General features: G+C 38.9%; 1 protein-coding gene and 1 long non-coding RNA gene across 2 annotated transcripts; one reads left to right on the top strand and one right to left on the bottom strand.

The window, feature by feature from the left end:
- The first annotated feature begins 314 nt into the window (after positions 1-314).
- Positions 315-7,143, top strand: LOC103144568 (uncharacterized). The gene is made up of 2 exons (XR_476928.2): positions 315-554; positions 837-7,143. It is a non-coding gene; the product is annotated as an uncharacterized LOC103144568 (long non-coding RNA).
- Positions 6,813-13,142, bottom strand: LOC103144569 (WD repeat-containing protein 5). Its single transcript, XM_007561620.2, has 14 exons — positions 12,979-13,142; positions 11,167-11,276; positions 10,952-11,060; positions 9,869-9,942; positions 9,700-9,789; positions 9,532-9,621; positions 9,275-9,358; positions 9,139-9,194; positions 9,012-9,058; positions 8,171-8,246; positions 7,985-8,018; positions 7,742-7,816; positions 7,572-7,659; positions 6,813-7,358 (listed from the first exon to the last, which is right to left on the bottom strand). Exons 2-14 carry the CDS (start codon positions 11,242-11,244, stop codon positions 7,258-7,260), a joined length of 1,002 nt encoding a protein of 333 aa, XP_007561682.1. The 5' UTR covers positions 11,245-11,276; positions 12,979-13,142; the 3' UTR covers positions 6,813-7,257.
- Between the last annotated feature and the right edge of the window lie 835 nt (positions 13,143-13,977).

Here is a 13,977-nt window from a genome sequence, read left to right as displayed (position 1 = left end):
AAATATGCAATAAATTGTTAAATTAAAAGAAAAACCTAAATTATTCACCATTAAATTTTATATTAGTTTTTGTTTGATATTTCAGTCCATCATGAAATACTATTATTTGATTGGTCCAACATCAGACCAATATTTTTGTCTATATAATAAATATTATTTAGCACTTAGTACAATAAACACAGGACTACAACATTATTCAGACAATTTTGTGAGTTTTATCAGAAAATTAACACAAAATATAATTGAATAATATATATGGTTTTGTACATATATATATAAACTTAATGGATTTCCATGTATTTTCTTTCTTTTTTTTTAAATAAACATTTATTTAATCAACTTCCTCTTTTGGCACGACCTTCAGAAGGACGTAAGAAAATGAGGAAATGCGTTTTGACTGCAGTGAGGTCTGATCTAAGCCGGCTCATTTCTTCTTGTGTGTTTACAGACTCTAAAGGTTTGTCCAACCCAGGTGAGGTTGAAGCTCTGAGAGAGAAAGTCTACGCGTCTTTAGAGGCTTACTGCAAACAGAAATACCCCGAGCAGCCGGGCAGGTGAGACTAAAGAGCAGCCAGAGAATCATAAACACTATCAGATGTTCTGCGTTATGCAGATGACATCTTCCTTTCATAAGGTATTTATGTGCGGTTGTTTACTAGCAGACTTTATGAAAGGAAGATTGGAAATTAATACGGTGAAATGTAACATACATACATATATGTATTTATATATCACATGGTTCAAAGCGTGGGGAAAAAAGTAGCAGCTTATAGTCTGAAAAATACGTACTAATTTCACCATTTATTCAAACCAATAACGTACTGATTTCTGAACAGGTTCGCTAAGCTGTTGCTACGGTTACCAGCGCTGCGCTCCATCGGGCTCAAGTGTTTGGAGCACCTTTTCTTCTTCAAGCTGATTGGCGACACACCCATCGACACCTTCCTCATGGAGATGCTAGAAGCTCCTCATCAAATGACATAATAGGAGTGACCCCTCCTGACCCTCAGCCTCATGCCCCCACCCCCTCCCACACTTAAACCCCCAACATGCATCAGCCCAGCTGCCTTGGATCCATCTAGAAAAGGGCAGACTTAAGAAAAATAGACAACACAAACGAACATCTCCCTTCTTGCTTTTGTCCCTCCAGCCATCTTCTCTGCTCACCAACTCTCTGAAGTGTTTCAACACGAGGAATCCATCATGAATATGGGTCTCTTTTATACCTTGTAAAATATATAAATAAGAAAAAATATCTATATATATATAAATATATAAAACACCATCAACGTAAGTGATGAGATGGGACTGAAACGAGGACATAGACATACTGAGCCATGGTTTCCGTCTTTGCTTGTCGGATCGTGCCCCCCCCCAAAATGAGAAAACAGCAGCAGAGACGATCAGGTTTTCAACACCCACAGTGCTCAGATGTCACAGGCGTTGTGATCGGGACAATCGCACCTTCTGTGGAACCTCTGGGATGTTTCATCTGGGATGTTTCATCTGGGATCTGAGCCTGCTTTTGCTTTTCAGGACTGGACAGCTTGGGGAAAAACAACAACAACAACACATCATCACAAAGAAACTCGTCTCTTCAACCTGACTGAACATGTCAGGTCTTGCACCAGGTGTTTTTTTATTTTTATTTTATTTTTTTGGAAGAGTGAGCTTGCCGGCGTAGAACTCAGAAGTGGCTTAACAGGAGGGCAAGTTCTCACAAACCTCAGGTCTCTGGCCAATTCCAACAGAGCCGACCATGTCTTACTGTACCAGCACTGTGCGGCGTTGGGGAAGGACGTCTCAGCAGTCCACAAATCCACCCTCAAGTACTCAGAATGACTTGGGGAAACCCTGTTTAGTACAATCTCTGTAACTCTCTGTGCCCGTAAACTGATGTAAATTAGCTTTATGAGACTTGGGCGTCAGTGGATGCTCCAGCAGGTGCAGGGACGACACGTCTACTTTTTTCAGACTTTATTTTATTTTATCTTTTTTTGCCTCAACACACAGTCCCACACAAGAGGAAATGTCATCGTTCTGTCAGACTCTGAGCTCCTCGTAGTCCTCTCTCTCTCTCTCTCTCTCTCTCTCTCTTTCTCTCTCTGCCTCACATTTCATGCTAATTTCTGCCAGGCAGACACACCTCCACGCTCAGAAACCCCTCTGCTCGCTGCAGCAGCAGGCATCACGTCTTTCTTTCCAACACCTCATATCTACATGTACTGAAAGCTACGACAGTATTGACCTTATTTTCAGTAATGCACAAATACCTCTGTTTCCATACACTCGTGTAGGCTTTAGAGTATACGGGAAGGAGCGCTTGTTTGTTGTGGCAGAGCCATTATGTGTTTGTTTGTTTGTTTGTTACTTGGCACTTAACCTCATGACAGTGTAGTTGGGTTTCTCCATGGAGAGCGGATGTTGATGTGATCGACCTCTGCAGCGGAGTTTGGCACTGTCCCGTTCCAGAACGCCTCAGTACTTTTCCTCCTGAAAAGAACACACACACACGCGCACACACACATTCACTCTGTGCACTTCTCTGGACAACCAAGTGACATTTAAGTTGAACTGAAATGTTAAAGGTCTTTATGTGTAAACGTGTTTTGTGTCCACGTTCTTTTTCTTGTTTTTCTTCTTTTCCTGCTTTTCTCTAAATGCTGCAGCTGCTGCAAAACTATGCATAGTGTTCATGTCCAAAGACTGTCTGCAGGGCGGCTTAACCAGAGTAAATGTTTGGGAGGTGGGGGTCTCTATTATTCAGAAATTGATGCTCACTTTAATCTGGTTGAATCACCTTCAGATAAACCAAGTTGGTAGCTGAACAGATGAGCTTTAGCCATTAGCGGCTCAGCATATTAGTTGAAATCTTCGGTGCGTTCCATTTGTGCTTGGAAGTCAAATTTTCCAAGTTGGAAGAAATTAGCTAAACATTTTTTTTTCACTTTAAAAAGTCTTTTCTGTCAATAATATGGCATCACTTATAACAATGTACAATGTTTGGCTTCACTGCTTGAATGCATGACACTGAGAAATGAATTATTTAGGGGTTTTATTGCTACTTGTAGCTATAGGTTGGTAGGTTTCTAACTTGCAGTTAAGTTAGAAATTACACCATAATTATTTGTGCCTATTAAGTTCTGGGTCCTGTGGAAAATAGAGCAAAGCATGAATCGACTAGCTAAACTAGGAATTACAAACAGTTTGTCTTAAATGTTAGCTAACGGGACATTTTAGTTGCGCTTGAAATGCAGAATTTCTGAGTTTTTTGCCGGAAAAACTGAGAATTATGCCCCGGAAACTGAGGTTTATCACTAACCCCAACCTAAAAATTCAATACAGCTGTTTACGTAAAGAGAAGTTTGTTATAAATTGATTTTTCACTTTTCTAATGTTTTTTCTGTAACTTTCGCTGGTATGCCATGCTTGACTCAGTTTGGTTTTCTAACTAGAAAAGTTTAATCTGATCGAATTCTTACATCCATGAAAATTTCACCTCTCAGGGTAAATGGAACGCACCATAAATCTACCAGAAAATCTCTCAAACTACGAAGCGCCAAACTTATTCACACGACTCCTGACTGTCTGGAAACGGTAAGTCAGAACAAACCTAAGCAATGACTGTTTTTATCAACCGCTGAGATTTCTAAGGCAACACGAGCAAACAAGTCTTGGCTTCTTGACAGCAATTCACTTTTCACCTCATGGATGCTATTTATAGCATCTTGCAACGCACAAAATAATAGAAATTGTCATTTCGTAGCAGAATAAAATTTTAACTAAATCTATTTCAAAACTTTCAAACAGTTCTAACGATGGTATGTTAACTAACTGATGTTTCATGGAACCTAAACTCAATTTTAGTTTGTTAAAAACCAAACAGCTTCTCAGTTTGGACCTTCCCCACTGCATAAGGGCCCCATATACATGTTTGCATCGCCTCTGCTGGTATTAAGTGGACTTTGGTTTTGGCTCTGACATGAATTCTTAGAAAATCGGTCTGAATTGATTATCACATCTTGTCCCTACATCAACCTATGCAGGCCTTTGACATGGGGTTGTTATGTAACCCAGTGACAATCCTATTTGGGGCCCATTTTCCAGCTTACCCACGTGGGCCCCATTGTAGAAGCTGGCTGGAACAGCTCACCAATATTCCCTGTTCCCTCTTTACTGCCCAGAACATATAATGTGAAAAGTAAAATATAGAAGAAATGAGTACAAAAGAAACAAAAAAAAAAAACAGAACTCTATGAGCTGAAAGCTGCCGGATATTGACCGCTTTCATTGCTCCCTTTCTCTTATGTTTTACTAGTTTTCCTTCTCATATAATTACATATTTAAGCACTATGACATTTCCATACTTTTCCAGTAGCCCCACAAAGACTCCGCAAAGAATTTATACATAAATCACCAACGGTAGAATATGTGCTTAAATCTGTTTTGTTTTTTTTTTTCTCACTATTTCGAGATGGATGTTGTTCCATCTTGTGAAATTGTTTCCAGTTATTCCCTCTGTTGAAAAGCCAGCTCGGAAAAGTCAGATGTGATGGATGTGAAATGTGCTGGAAGTCACGATTTACCTCGAGCGTGTGGTGATTTGTGTGCCGTGAGCTCCCTCTGGCGGAAGAGAAGCAGCGCTGCAACATTACTTGAAATTGTTTTCTAGAAGTATTTAAATGGACAAACAGAAGGAAGGCACTTTGTCACAGCTTTCTAATTGTCACAGATGCTCCGCGCCGAGCAGAAAAGTAGCAATGAGAAAAGTAGCAATACCTTCAGCTTAACCCATCAGCGTGGTGTTTATTGCTAAAATGAACTTAAGCACGGTGGTTTGTGTGTTTTTGCATCCTATCCAGGTGACAGTATTACCTGCCAGCTTGGGCTCAGTTTACAGTATTTATATTCTGGGAGAACATGTTTGTTTCCCCGATGCAGAATATGCTCTGTTTTGATTTTTTTTTTTAATCAAGAAAAGCTCGTTTCAAACAGTCAAAGATTTGTTTCCCCAAATATTAAAAAGAAATATATATGAACATCCTCTTCGTTTCTGGCTGACTCGCCGAAGATTGGAAGCAATCGTGTAAAAGCCATATAAAGTGTGTGACGTGCAAAAGTTCACGCCCCCTGCAGGAAATTGACAGATGTGGGAAAAGAAAAGGAAATAATTGTCCACATAGAATGAAAACCTAAACGGATGCTTTACAACATAAAGCTATATTTTGTTAATATGTATATTTGTATATATTTATAAATATATATCAGCAGATCAACTCATTGAATATTCCAAAACTGAAAAAAAAAAAAAAATCTGAATTTTCCTAAGCTGTGGGAGTTTAAAGGTGTTTTTATTATCACAAATACGGGTGGGGAGGGTTGGATTGTAACTTTTATTAAAAACAAAATAAAAAAATAAAAAACACAATAATCCACCAGCAGAAGCGCAGCAGCTCTGAACTCAAAAAGAAACCAGCTTAAGCCGTTTTCTGTGACCTCGAAAAATCAGGAGAGGCAAAAATAAAACTTAAAAAAAAAATTTAAACTCTCCTAAATGTATATGTTGCTTAGCAAATGTATGTTGAAAACATGTAATCAGGAAAAGCTGAGCTTGTGACACAATCACTGCTTTGTTTGTGGCATAAACGGTTAAATGTTCTAGTTTATAAAAAAAAAGAAAAAAAATCACTTGGGAAAAAGATCTATTTTTGTACAAAGGTAGTTTTATCCCCTGCTTATTTACTCTGTTCTTTTCCTTCTCTGTGGCTGTTTTGTGGAAAAGTTTCCTCAGCTTCAGAATGAAAGTGTAATTTTGTTTTGTGGGGAGTGGGAGGGAAGGATTGTCCGCTTTGGCACTTTGGTAACTTGTGTCGCCTTTTACTTTTGCCATTTTTCAACCTGTCACTGCAAGATGGGAACATCTCTGATGATTATGTTTTTATTTTTCTGTTTTTAAGGAGACAAAGTTTTTTTGTTTGTTTTTGTCATCTGTTTGTGGATTGTTCTGATGTTCTCTCATGGAAAGAAACAAAAAGTTATTAAAAAAAAACTTTAAACTGATTAAAGTCCATCTGTTCTTATATGAGATGAAATGACAGCTGGAACGGGTTCTGGTGGAAAACCCGAACATCTTTCATTCACAAATATGTAGATGTTTGGTTATTTTGAATTTTTTCATTATTTTGTGACCTGCACAGTCATAGGGAAGACTACTGTATTGTTACAGAGTTGACCACAAATGGTAATTGCTGTAAACAAGATTTACTTTCAGAGTAATGGAAAATTGAGTGGAAGGAAAAACTTGTAGGTCCAGTGTGAAGTTTGCATCAGCATTGATTTGAAAAAGAAATACGACTGTAAGCCTCAAGACCCATACATGCACAGACACACACAGAAAACTTTACAAAGAATGAACTGATGCACATTTAGGTACAAAAACAACTTGCACAACATGAAACATACAAAACTTTATTAGGCTGCAGATTATATCTGAGAGCTGCAAACAAGTATTCCACTGAAATCCAGATTAACTACAGAAATTGGATGTTGCTTGTTGTTTTCACACAGGTGTGTACTAATAGAGTATAAGCCAAAAAAAATAAAAAAAATCAGTACATATGTACAAATAGAACACAAGAATTGTAACTGGTTGCTCGTACAGTTATGCTAAATAATAAAATAATAAAACAAGTTTTAAAATTAACTCAGAGTCAAACTCAGTCTCTGAGGCATTTTTTTGAGAAAACAAAAAAGTGGCACAAAGATCTGACATTTAGGGAAAATAACGCAATATTAATACGGCTTTATTTTTCTTCTTTTTCTCCATTTCATTAAGACTGAAGGTTAATGCAAATATGCCGTCTTCATTTAAATGGTACTTTACAGTTACACAGGGATTCAAGGAACAACAAGCCTGGAAACAATTACGTTTATTGTACAGTAGCTGGTAAAAAGCAGAGGCAGAGTCAAGAATACTGAAACAGCTGAAGGGTCAACACGATTTACCTGTTTTCTTTAAGGAGACCAATAAACGTGATGTGAGGAGGATCTGCACTGCGAAGCTGATGTGTGGTTGACGGGTTTGCTACTCCTTACTGAACTTCAGGTACAGTTCTCTGCATTCATCCGGAGCTCCGTTTAAAAAAAAAAAAAAACAGGTCCTCTTTCTTGTCTTGCATCACAATGTAGAAAAAAACAACATATATTATATAGAAAGGTGAATAATAGGCCAAAAATATCCCAAAAACAAAAACTGAATTAGCAGTCGCTTTTCCATAGCTTGATGGTTTTGTCGTTTTCTAAAGCAGCAGATGCGATGATGTTCTCTGTCGGGTGGCAGGCGGTCGAAATGACGACGTCTGAGCAGAAACGTGGAAAAAAAACATTTTTTAAAGGTATAATGTGCAAGTAATCTAGCGAAACGGAGGTGGAAGCACCATGCTTTGGGGATATTTTTCCACTTATGTTTTCCTGACTGATCAAAAACATTAATTGTAATGACACAAAAAGCAAATTTGGAGTTAAGACTTCAAACCCAGCAGGGAATCAAACAGACAACTCGTGTGCTGTACCTGTGTGGCCCTGCAGTTTCTGCACGATCTCCTTCGTCTGCAGGTTCCAGATGTAAACCATGTTGTCCTCAGAGCCGGACACAATCCACTGCAGGACAGCGGCCAGAGAGTCACGTTTAGCCACTCGTGACACCGTACACACTCTGAGACAAGACGAGACGGGGACTTACCTTCCCTCCGGTGACAGAGAAATTAGCAAAAATGCAGTACTTCTCGTTCTTATGGCCTGTGTACGTCTTCAAGCACTGAAATTATGAGAAACATTCAGGAGGTGATCAGAACTGCAGCTTCACTTGTTTCAAAAACTAAGGCATTCCTTTAAGCAGTCTGGGTGGAAACACTTGACAGACTCGGGTAAAAAGAACGAAAAAGAAAAAAAAATTCTTTTTTTTAAAAAACAGATGTTTTCTCACCTTTCCTTTGCTGTAGTCCCACAGCTTCAGCGTGCTGCAAAGACAAACCATGAACACAAACTGTGAAACAAACCCCACAGTCCAGCTTCACGTGGCGTTGTGCTGCCCTCTGCAGGTGAGCGTCGCACACAACCCGAGTGATCAGCCCCTGTAAACAACTTTGCTCTGCAAATGTGCAGCACTCACTTATCCAGAGTAGCTGCCAGGATGTACTTCCCATTGGGAGAAAACTTCACAAACGACACAGGAGGGTTGTCATCGTCTGTTGGAAGCGGGAGCAACGTTAGCAAACAAATCTGAGCCTGTTAGGATTCCTGTCTGTGTTTCTGACTGGATGGTTCTCATTTCATCTCTGTGATATTTCTGGGGCTCAGTAGGGAGCAGCTGCAGGTGGATGTGTCAGTTATTATAATACCGACGATATTAGAAACGATTTTAAGGTCTGCTGTTGAATAATTCACGCAACGGAATAATATTTTATATTGGTGCATCAGGAAATCATCGAAAAGTTCATTTATTTCAGTAATTAAATGTATAACTTGTATAAAGTCAGATATAAGGGATATAATTCAAGCCTCTAAATCAGATTGTTTTGATGTTTATAAAAGTCCAAGATTATGTTTGTATATAAAAAAAAACTGCATTACATGCTAGGATTTTTAATACAAACAAAAAAAATGGGAAGACTGATGACTGTCGCTGTCTTTTCAGAGATGTATGGAAAGTTTGGTGGAAGGAAAACATGTGGTAAAACCACAGCTGTAGAGGAATATGAATCTCCCTCATAGGGGAACTGACAGTCACAGTTCTGCTTCACAATCCTCTCAAGGTTTCACACTACATTTGTTGCTACTGTACCTTTTCCCTGCCTCACTTTTTCCTTCCACCTAACTTTCTAAAGTCAAAACTCATCACTAAGTGCAACAATCACTTTTTGAATCCACTCATCGAATCTATTGGAAAAATAACTTCTTGACAATGTTAAAGTCTATTGGTTTATCTTTTGTGTTTTTGTGGCTGATCTTACCAATGAGCGTTTTTAAACACTGCCCCGACGCCGTGTCCCAGATTCGGCTGGAATAAGAACAAAACTGTTAGTTAACAAGACAAACACAAGTAAAATAAAAACAGAATCTCAGAGCGGAGCGCTTTACCAGAGTCCGTCGTAGCTGCTGGACACGATCAGAGAGCCGTCTCTGTTGAAGTGAACCTGCAGATTTAAGCAGATTTCACGTTTTCCTGTTTCAGTCAAAGAGAATTAAAAAAAAAAAGAAACAGAATCCAACTCACAGCGGAGACGGGATCGGAGTGAGCCGGCAGTGTTTTCAAACACTTCCCGGTCTTCACGTCCCATATCCTCACACTCTCGTCGAACTAGACGCCAAAAAGAAAAGAAAAAAAACACACACACACACACACACTGGATGAGTGTTTCAGTCAAAGTCACTAAAGTTTTGCTGCTAGTGGGAGAGAGCTCTGGCTGCAGTCCAACATCTGCTCCATGTTTCTGACGGAGTGTTGTTGCCAGGAGCTGCGAGCGCACTCACCGATCCCGACACGATGAGGTTGGACTGCGGGTTGAAGTTGCAGCAGAACACGTAGTTGCTGTGGCCCTTCAGGGTTTTTAAGCACTTTCCCTGGATTGAAAAGAAAATATTCAGTCTGGCGTCTGCCAATCCCAGCACCGCGGGTTTGACGCGTCTGAGCCGCCTTACCGAGTTGACGTCCCAGATCTTCAGGGTTTTGTCGTCGGACGCCGACACCAGCAGGTTGGAGTCCGAGGACCACGCCACGTCAGAGATGCCCTGCGGGTTTAGGACCAAAAGTCACAAACGACGCTTTTAAAGGCAAACCTGCTCAGACAGAAGGTCCAGTTCTGCTCACCAGCTTGTGTCCAGAGATGGTTTTCTCAAACTTTCCGTCGTACGCACCCCAGATTTTTATGAGTTTATCAGCAGCTGGAGCAGAAACAGAGACTCAGTCAGGACTGTTTGGGAAAACAACCTTAAAACGAATGTTGGCGAATCTGCTGAGAGTCGGAAAATAACTCTGTAAATCACAGATGGCCGTTTTTATAACAGAGGACTGAAAATCTTTTGTCGGCACCGTTGACCTAAAAGCAACTTATTTAAACGTGTATTATGTAATAAATGTGTACTGCAGGTCGTAAAATAATCAGCATAAATCACTTTAATCATTTAAACCTCCGGAGACCAAGCAGAAATAATCATTATTATTATAATAACAAATAATACTGACATTTACAACACTATTATTTTGGTTGCTAGTGTGTGTGAATTATTATTTTGTGTTTATGTAGAATTCCCTCATTTTTATCTTCTTTTCTACTTATTATTACCCCAACATTAGTGTGGGCTAATATTGCTGATATATTACAATTTAAATCACTTGTATTTCCATACAAGTCTTGCTCCAAATGAGCAATAATTCTTTTAACACAACTTCAAATGAAAGTGAAGTCATGTCCATGAAGCGTTGATCAGAGGCTGATTGTGAAAGATGCCATTTTCACAATCAAACACATGAAAGTTTGTGATTTTAGTTTGAAACTTGATGCATCAAGAGTTTGAGACTCTTACTTTGAAAGTTTTGCTGACTTGTACTGGATCGGTTTTGTCAGACTGCCTGTCCAGCTGTTCGATGTCATCGCTACAATAGCATTAAAGAAGTTTTTTATTTGTTCCCGTGGTAACATATTGGGTGGAAAAAAGAAACTATGATGGAATGATGAGATCTGAAGCTCAGAGAACTTTGAAAATGATCAAAGTTTTGCTGCTAAGGTCAAAAAAGTTCATATCTGCTAATACGGCGCATAGAAGCATTACATTAAAGGGCATCCCTAAAAATGCAGTTTTATACCAATTAACATTTCAATACTTTACTGGCATTAGAGTCACATTAGAATCCGAGTCAGACTGTCATCACAATGATGTTTAATGGACTCACAGGAGCTGGCGAGCCATTCTCCGCTCGGGCTGAACTTGACGGACGACACGGCCTTAGTGTGTCCTGCTAATGTGAATTTCAGGCTGTAGTTTGGCTTGGCAGGCGCAGACTGTGAACAAGAGCAGCAGAAAAGATCAGCACAGCCACAGTGATCAGGCCGTCTGCAGGGACGAGACAAAACGGGCAACGGGATCGATCGCTTTCATTCGTCAGACCTTGCTTTGGCTGGCAGACGCTGATGGGACCACTGGAGGCTTAGTGTCAGTCTCTGGCTTCTTGTCTTCTGTTGCCATGGTGAGGACACTAACATTGATTGCACGCTAACCTGAAATAGAGAACAAACAGGCAAGTGGTTTGCTGTCATTAATAAGTCTTAGAAAAGTAAATGGTAATCAGACACACACACAGTCCACACTCTTATCTTTGATTTTCAGTATTTATATTATACACCTGATTGGACTAAACAGGCTTCATTCTGATGCAATGCCAATATAATATTCTACTCTATACATACGGTGCAACTGTTGAAAGATGTTTTAAATACTAATATACCATCAATTTGTAAATAACTACCTGAGCTCTAGAAATGGGAAATTACTACACGGTTTCTCATTGCCGTCACTCTACATAACATGTTTGCAAACCTCTTAACTTGACAGTATGTCTGGGGATGTTAGTTTAGCTGTTAAAACAAAACCAACATGTATTAATGTGCCTGATTGAACTCAAAACTATATAGATCAAATATTGAGTTCATATTGTCCTAATCTAGTCAGAGCAGAGATGGCCCCATAAAAAAAGTAGCAAATTGTATCTTAATTTCATAACTTGACAGAGGTGCTTGTCCTCAGAGTATATGAAACTCATTTAGATGGAAAAGAAAGAGAACAGAAGAAAAAAAAATCGGATTTAAATTCCACTTATATCTAAACTACAATAGTCCACTATAATACCTGCTCGGTTTTTTTAAACATTAATTTCAGAACTAAACTCTTTTTACTTTCCTTTTATGTATTAGACTGATCGCTTTAGAAAATATTGTGTTATAATTAATGTGACTTTTAAGCTGAATAAAGGACTTTTCCGATGTTAAGACCTTTGTTTATGATACAATACTGTATTTTTCATTGTAAATTGGGGAGCACATTAACAGAATTATTTTGTCTTTACTCGGGTGTTTAATCATTTATTTTGCATTCAAAACACCGTAACTTTTTCATTTCTAGACAACAACCGTGAATGTTTATGAAGCCTTTTTAAATTAGCTTTCAAATGGCATCATTTGTTCTAACATAGAGATTTCATCTGACATTGCCGACATTCCTAAAGAAAGGGAATTAAACTACCGGTCTTCTGACAACAAACATGCAGACCACTGATTTAAAAAGATGTGCTCAACTAAACGGCTTGCTAGCACAACGATTAGCTACTTTTACACACTACTTCAAAGTTTTACAAGCATAGCTACATTTCTAACCTTTAAACGTTCTTACCGTATTCAGTATATGTTATAACAAATCTAATTGGGAAGTAATGTGGCTGCTTACTGTTGCTAACTGCTTAATAAATACCTGCAGTAGCTCAACCGTTACGCTACACAGTTAGCTACTGCAGCTAGCTTCAGTTAACTAACGTTAAAATGTTAATATTTTGAGAAAGGAACAGGTATAAACACCTTTAACAACCATCTTGTTGGATTTAAGGTTACCTTTAAACACGAGGTGATTTATACATGTTCGCTGAAATAAAATAAAATGTGGAAAAGTAACATTAAACAAAGAGCAAGACGGGATCGCTTAGTTGTGTTTCTGTGGTACTCAACGCTGGAAACAGAGATAGTATTCCAAATACGGCTACATATAATGTGAACCAGGTTTTACTAAAACAAATTAAAAGACATAAAATACCGATTTTAACAAAAAACCGAGTAGTGGCCTTAGCGTGCTGCGCTGTTGACAAGTCGCAGACACGAAGGGGGGCCATCTTCCATTCAAACAATGAGCTTTTGCTTATATGCTAATACTCACGAGGATTGATGCTGCTGCACAGTCAGATATTATTTCATCGGAAAGTATGAAAAAGGGGAGAAAAACCCGTACAGTGAAGGAAAGGGCCCTGCTGAGCGGCTAAGCCAAGCAGCTCGCTTCTTAATGTTTGCGTTGAGCTAAGAGGACCTGCGAGGAGAAGGAGAAGCGGGGAATGTGGTCTGTTAAGGTTCTGCGCAAGCGCGTTACGAGGGGAAGGTACGGGAACTTACAAGGACCAAAAGTGTGTTTTGTACTGTTATTTTTGCTGTATTAGTAAACTGGTTGTGTTATTCTCCGTTATTTGGTCACAGGACGAAAATGTATTTTGAAACTATTACATAAGTGGGTTTTGGTTCAGTAATTGTGTAAAAAAAAAGAAGAAAAGGTCTGTAATACTTATATTTTTACACATTTATACTTAGAACTTCAAAGTTGCAAGCAGAAAAAACAAAAAGGAATCCCACAGGAGTCAGAATTCCAATAGTGTTAGTTAGAAGTCCCAAGTTCAACATCCAATATGACTGCAACCCTTTTTTTAAATCTTAGAAATCTATTCATTATTGTATGTACAAATTGTTCAAGCAAAATATGTATGTCTTGTGTTTTTTTAATGTCTTACCTTGATGTTTAAATACTTAATAATATGGGTGTTTCACACTTGGAAACAGTTTTGTGTTGGTCGATGTATGACATTTGAATCGAATCCAGAGACAAGATTTCAACCCCCACTGCCAAACACATCTAAGATACAGAAGAACAGCGAAAACTGAGAAAAAAAAATGAGAGAAAACAGGGTTAATTTATTGAACCAATCGACACCTCCTAACATCTCACTTAGTCTGTAGATTCACCACCTCCACATCACACCCTCTGCCACATCTCGGCTAAATGAATGTCAAAGAGGGCTAAGTCCTGACAAGATGGCCCTCTGGGAAGGTAAGTGTGGTCAACACCTTGCAGTGACACAACACATGTCCTGATTCACAATAGCAAATAGAG

Source organism: Poecilia formosa, unplaced genomic scaffold (genome assembly GCF_000485575.1).
Source record: "Poecilia formosa unplaced genomic scaffold, Poecilia_formosa-5.1.2 Scaffold129, whole genome shotgun sequence".
NCBI lineage: Eukaryota > Metazoa > Chordata > Actinopteri > Cyprinodontiformes > Poeciliidae > Poecilia > Poecilia formosa.
This window is presented reverse-complemented; position numbering and strand designations above follow the sequence as displayed.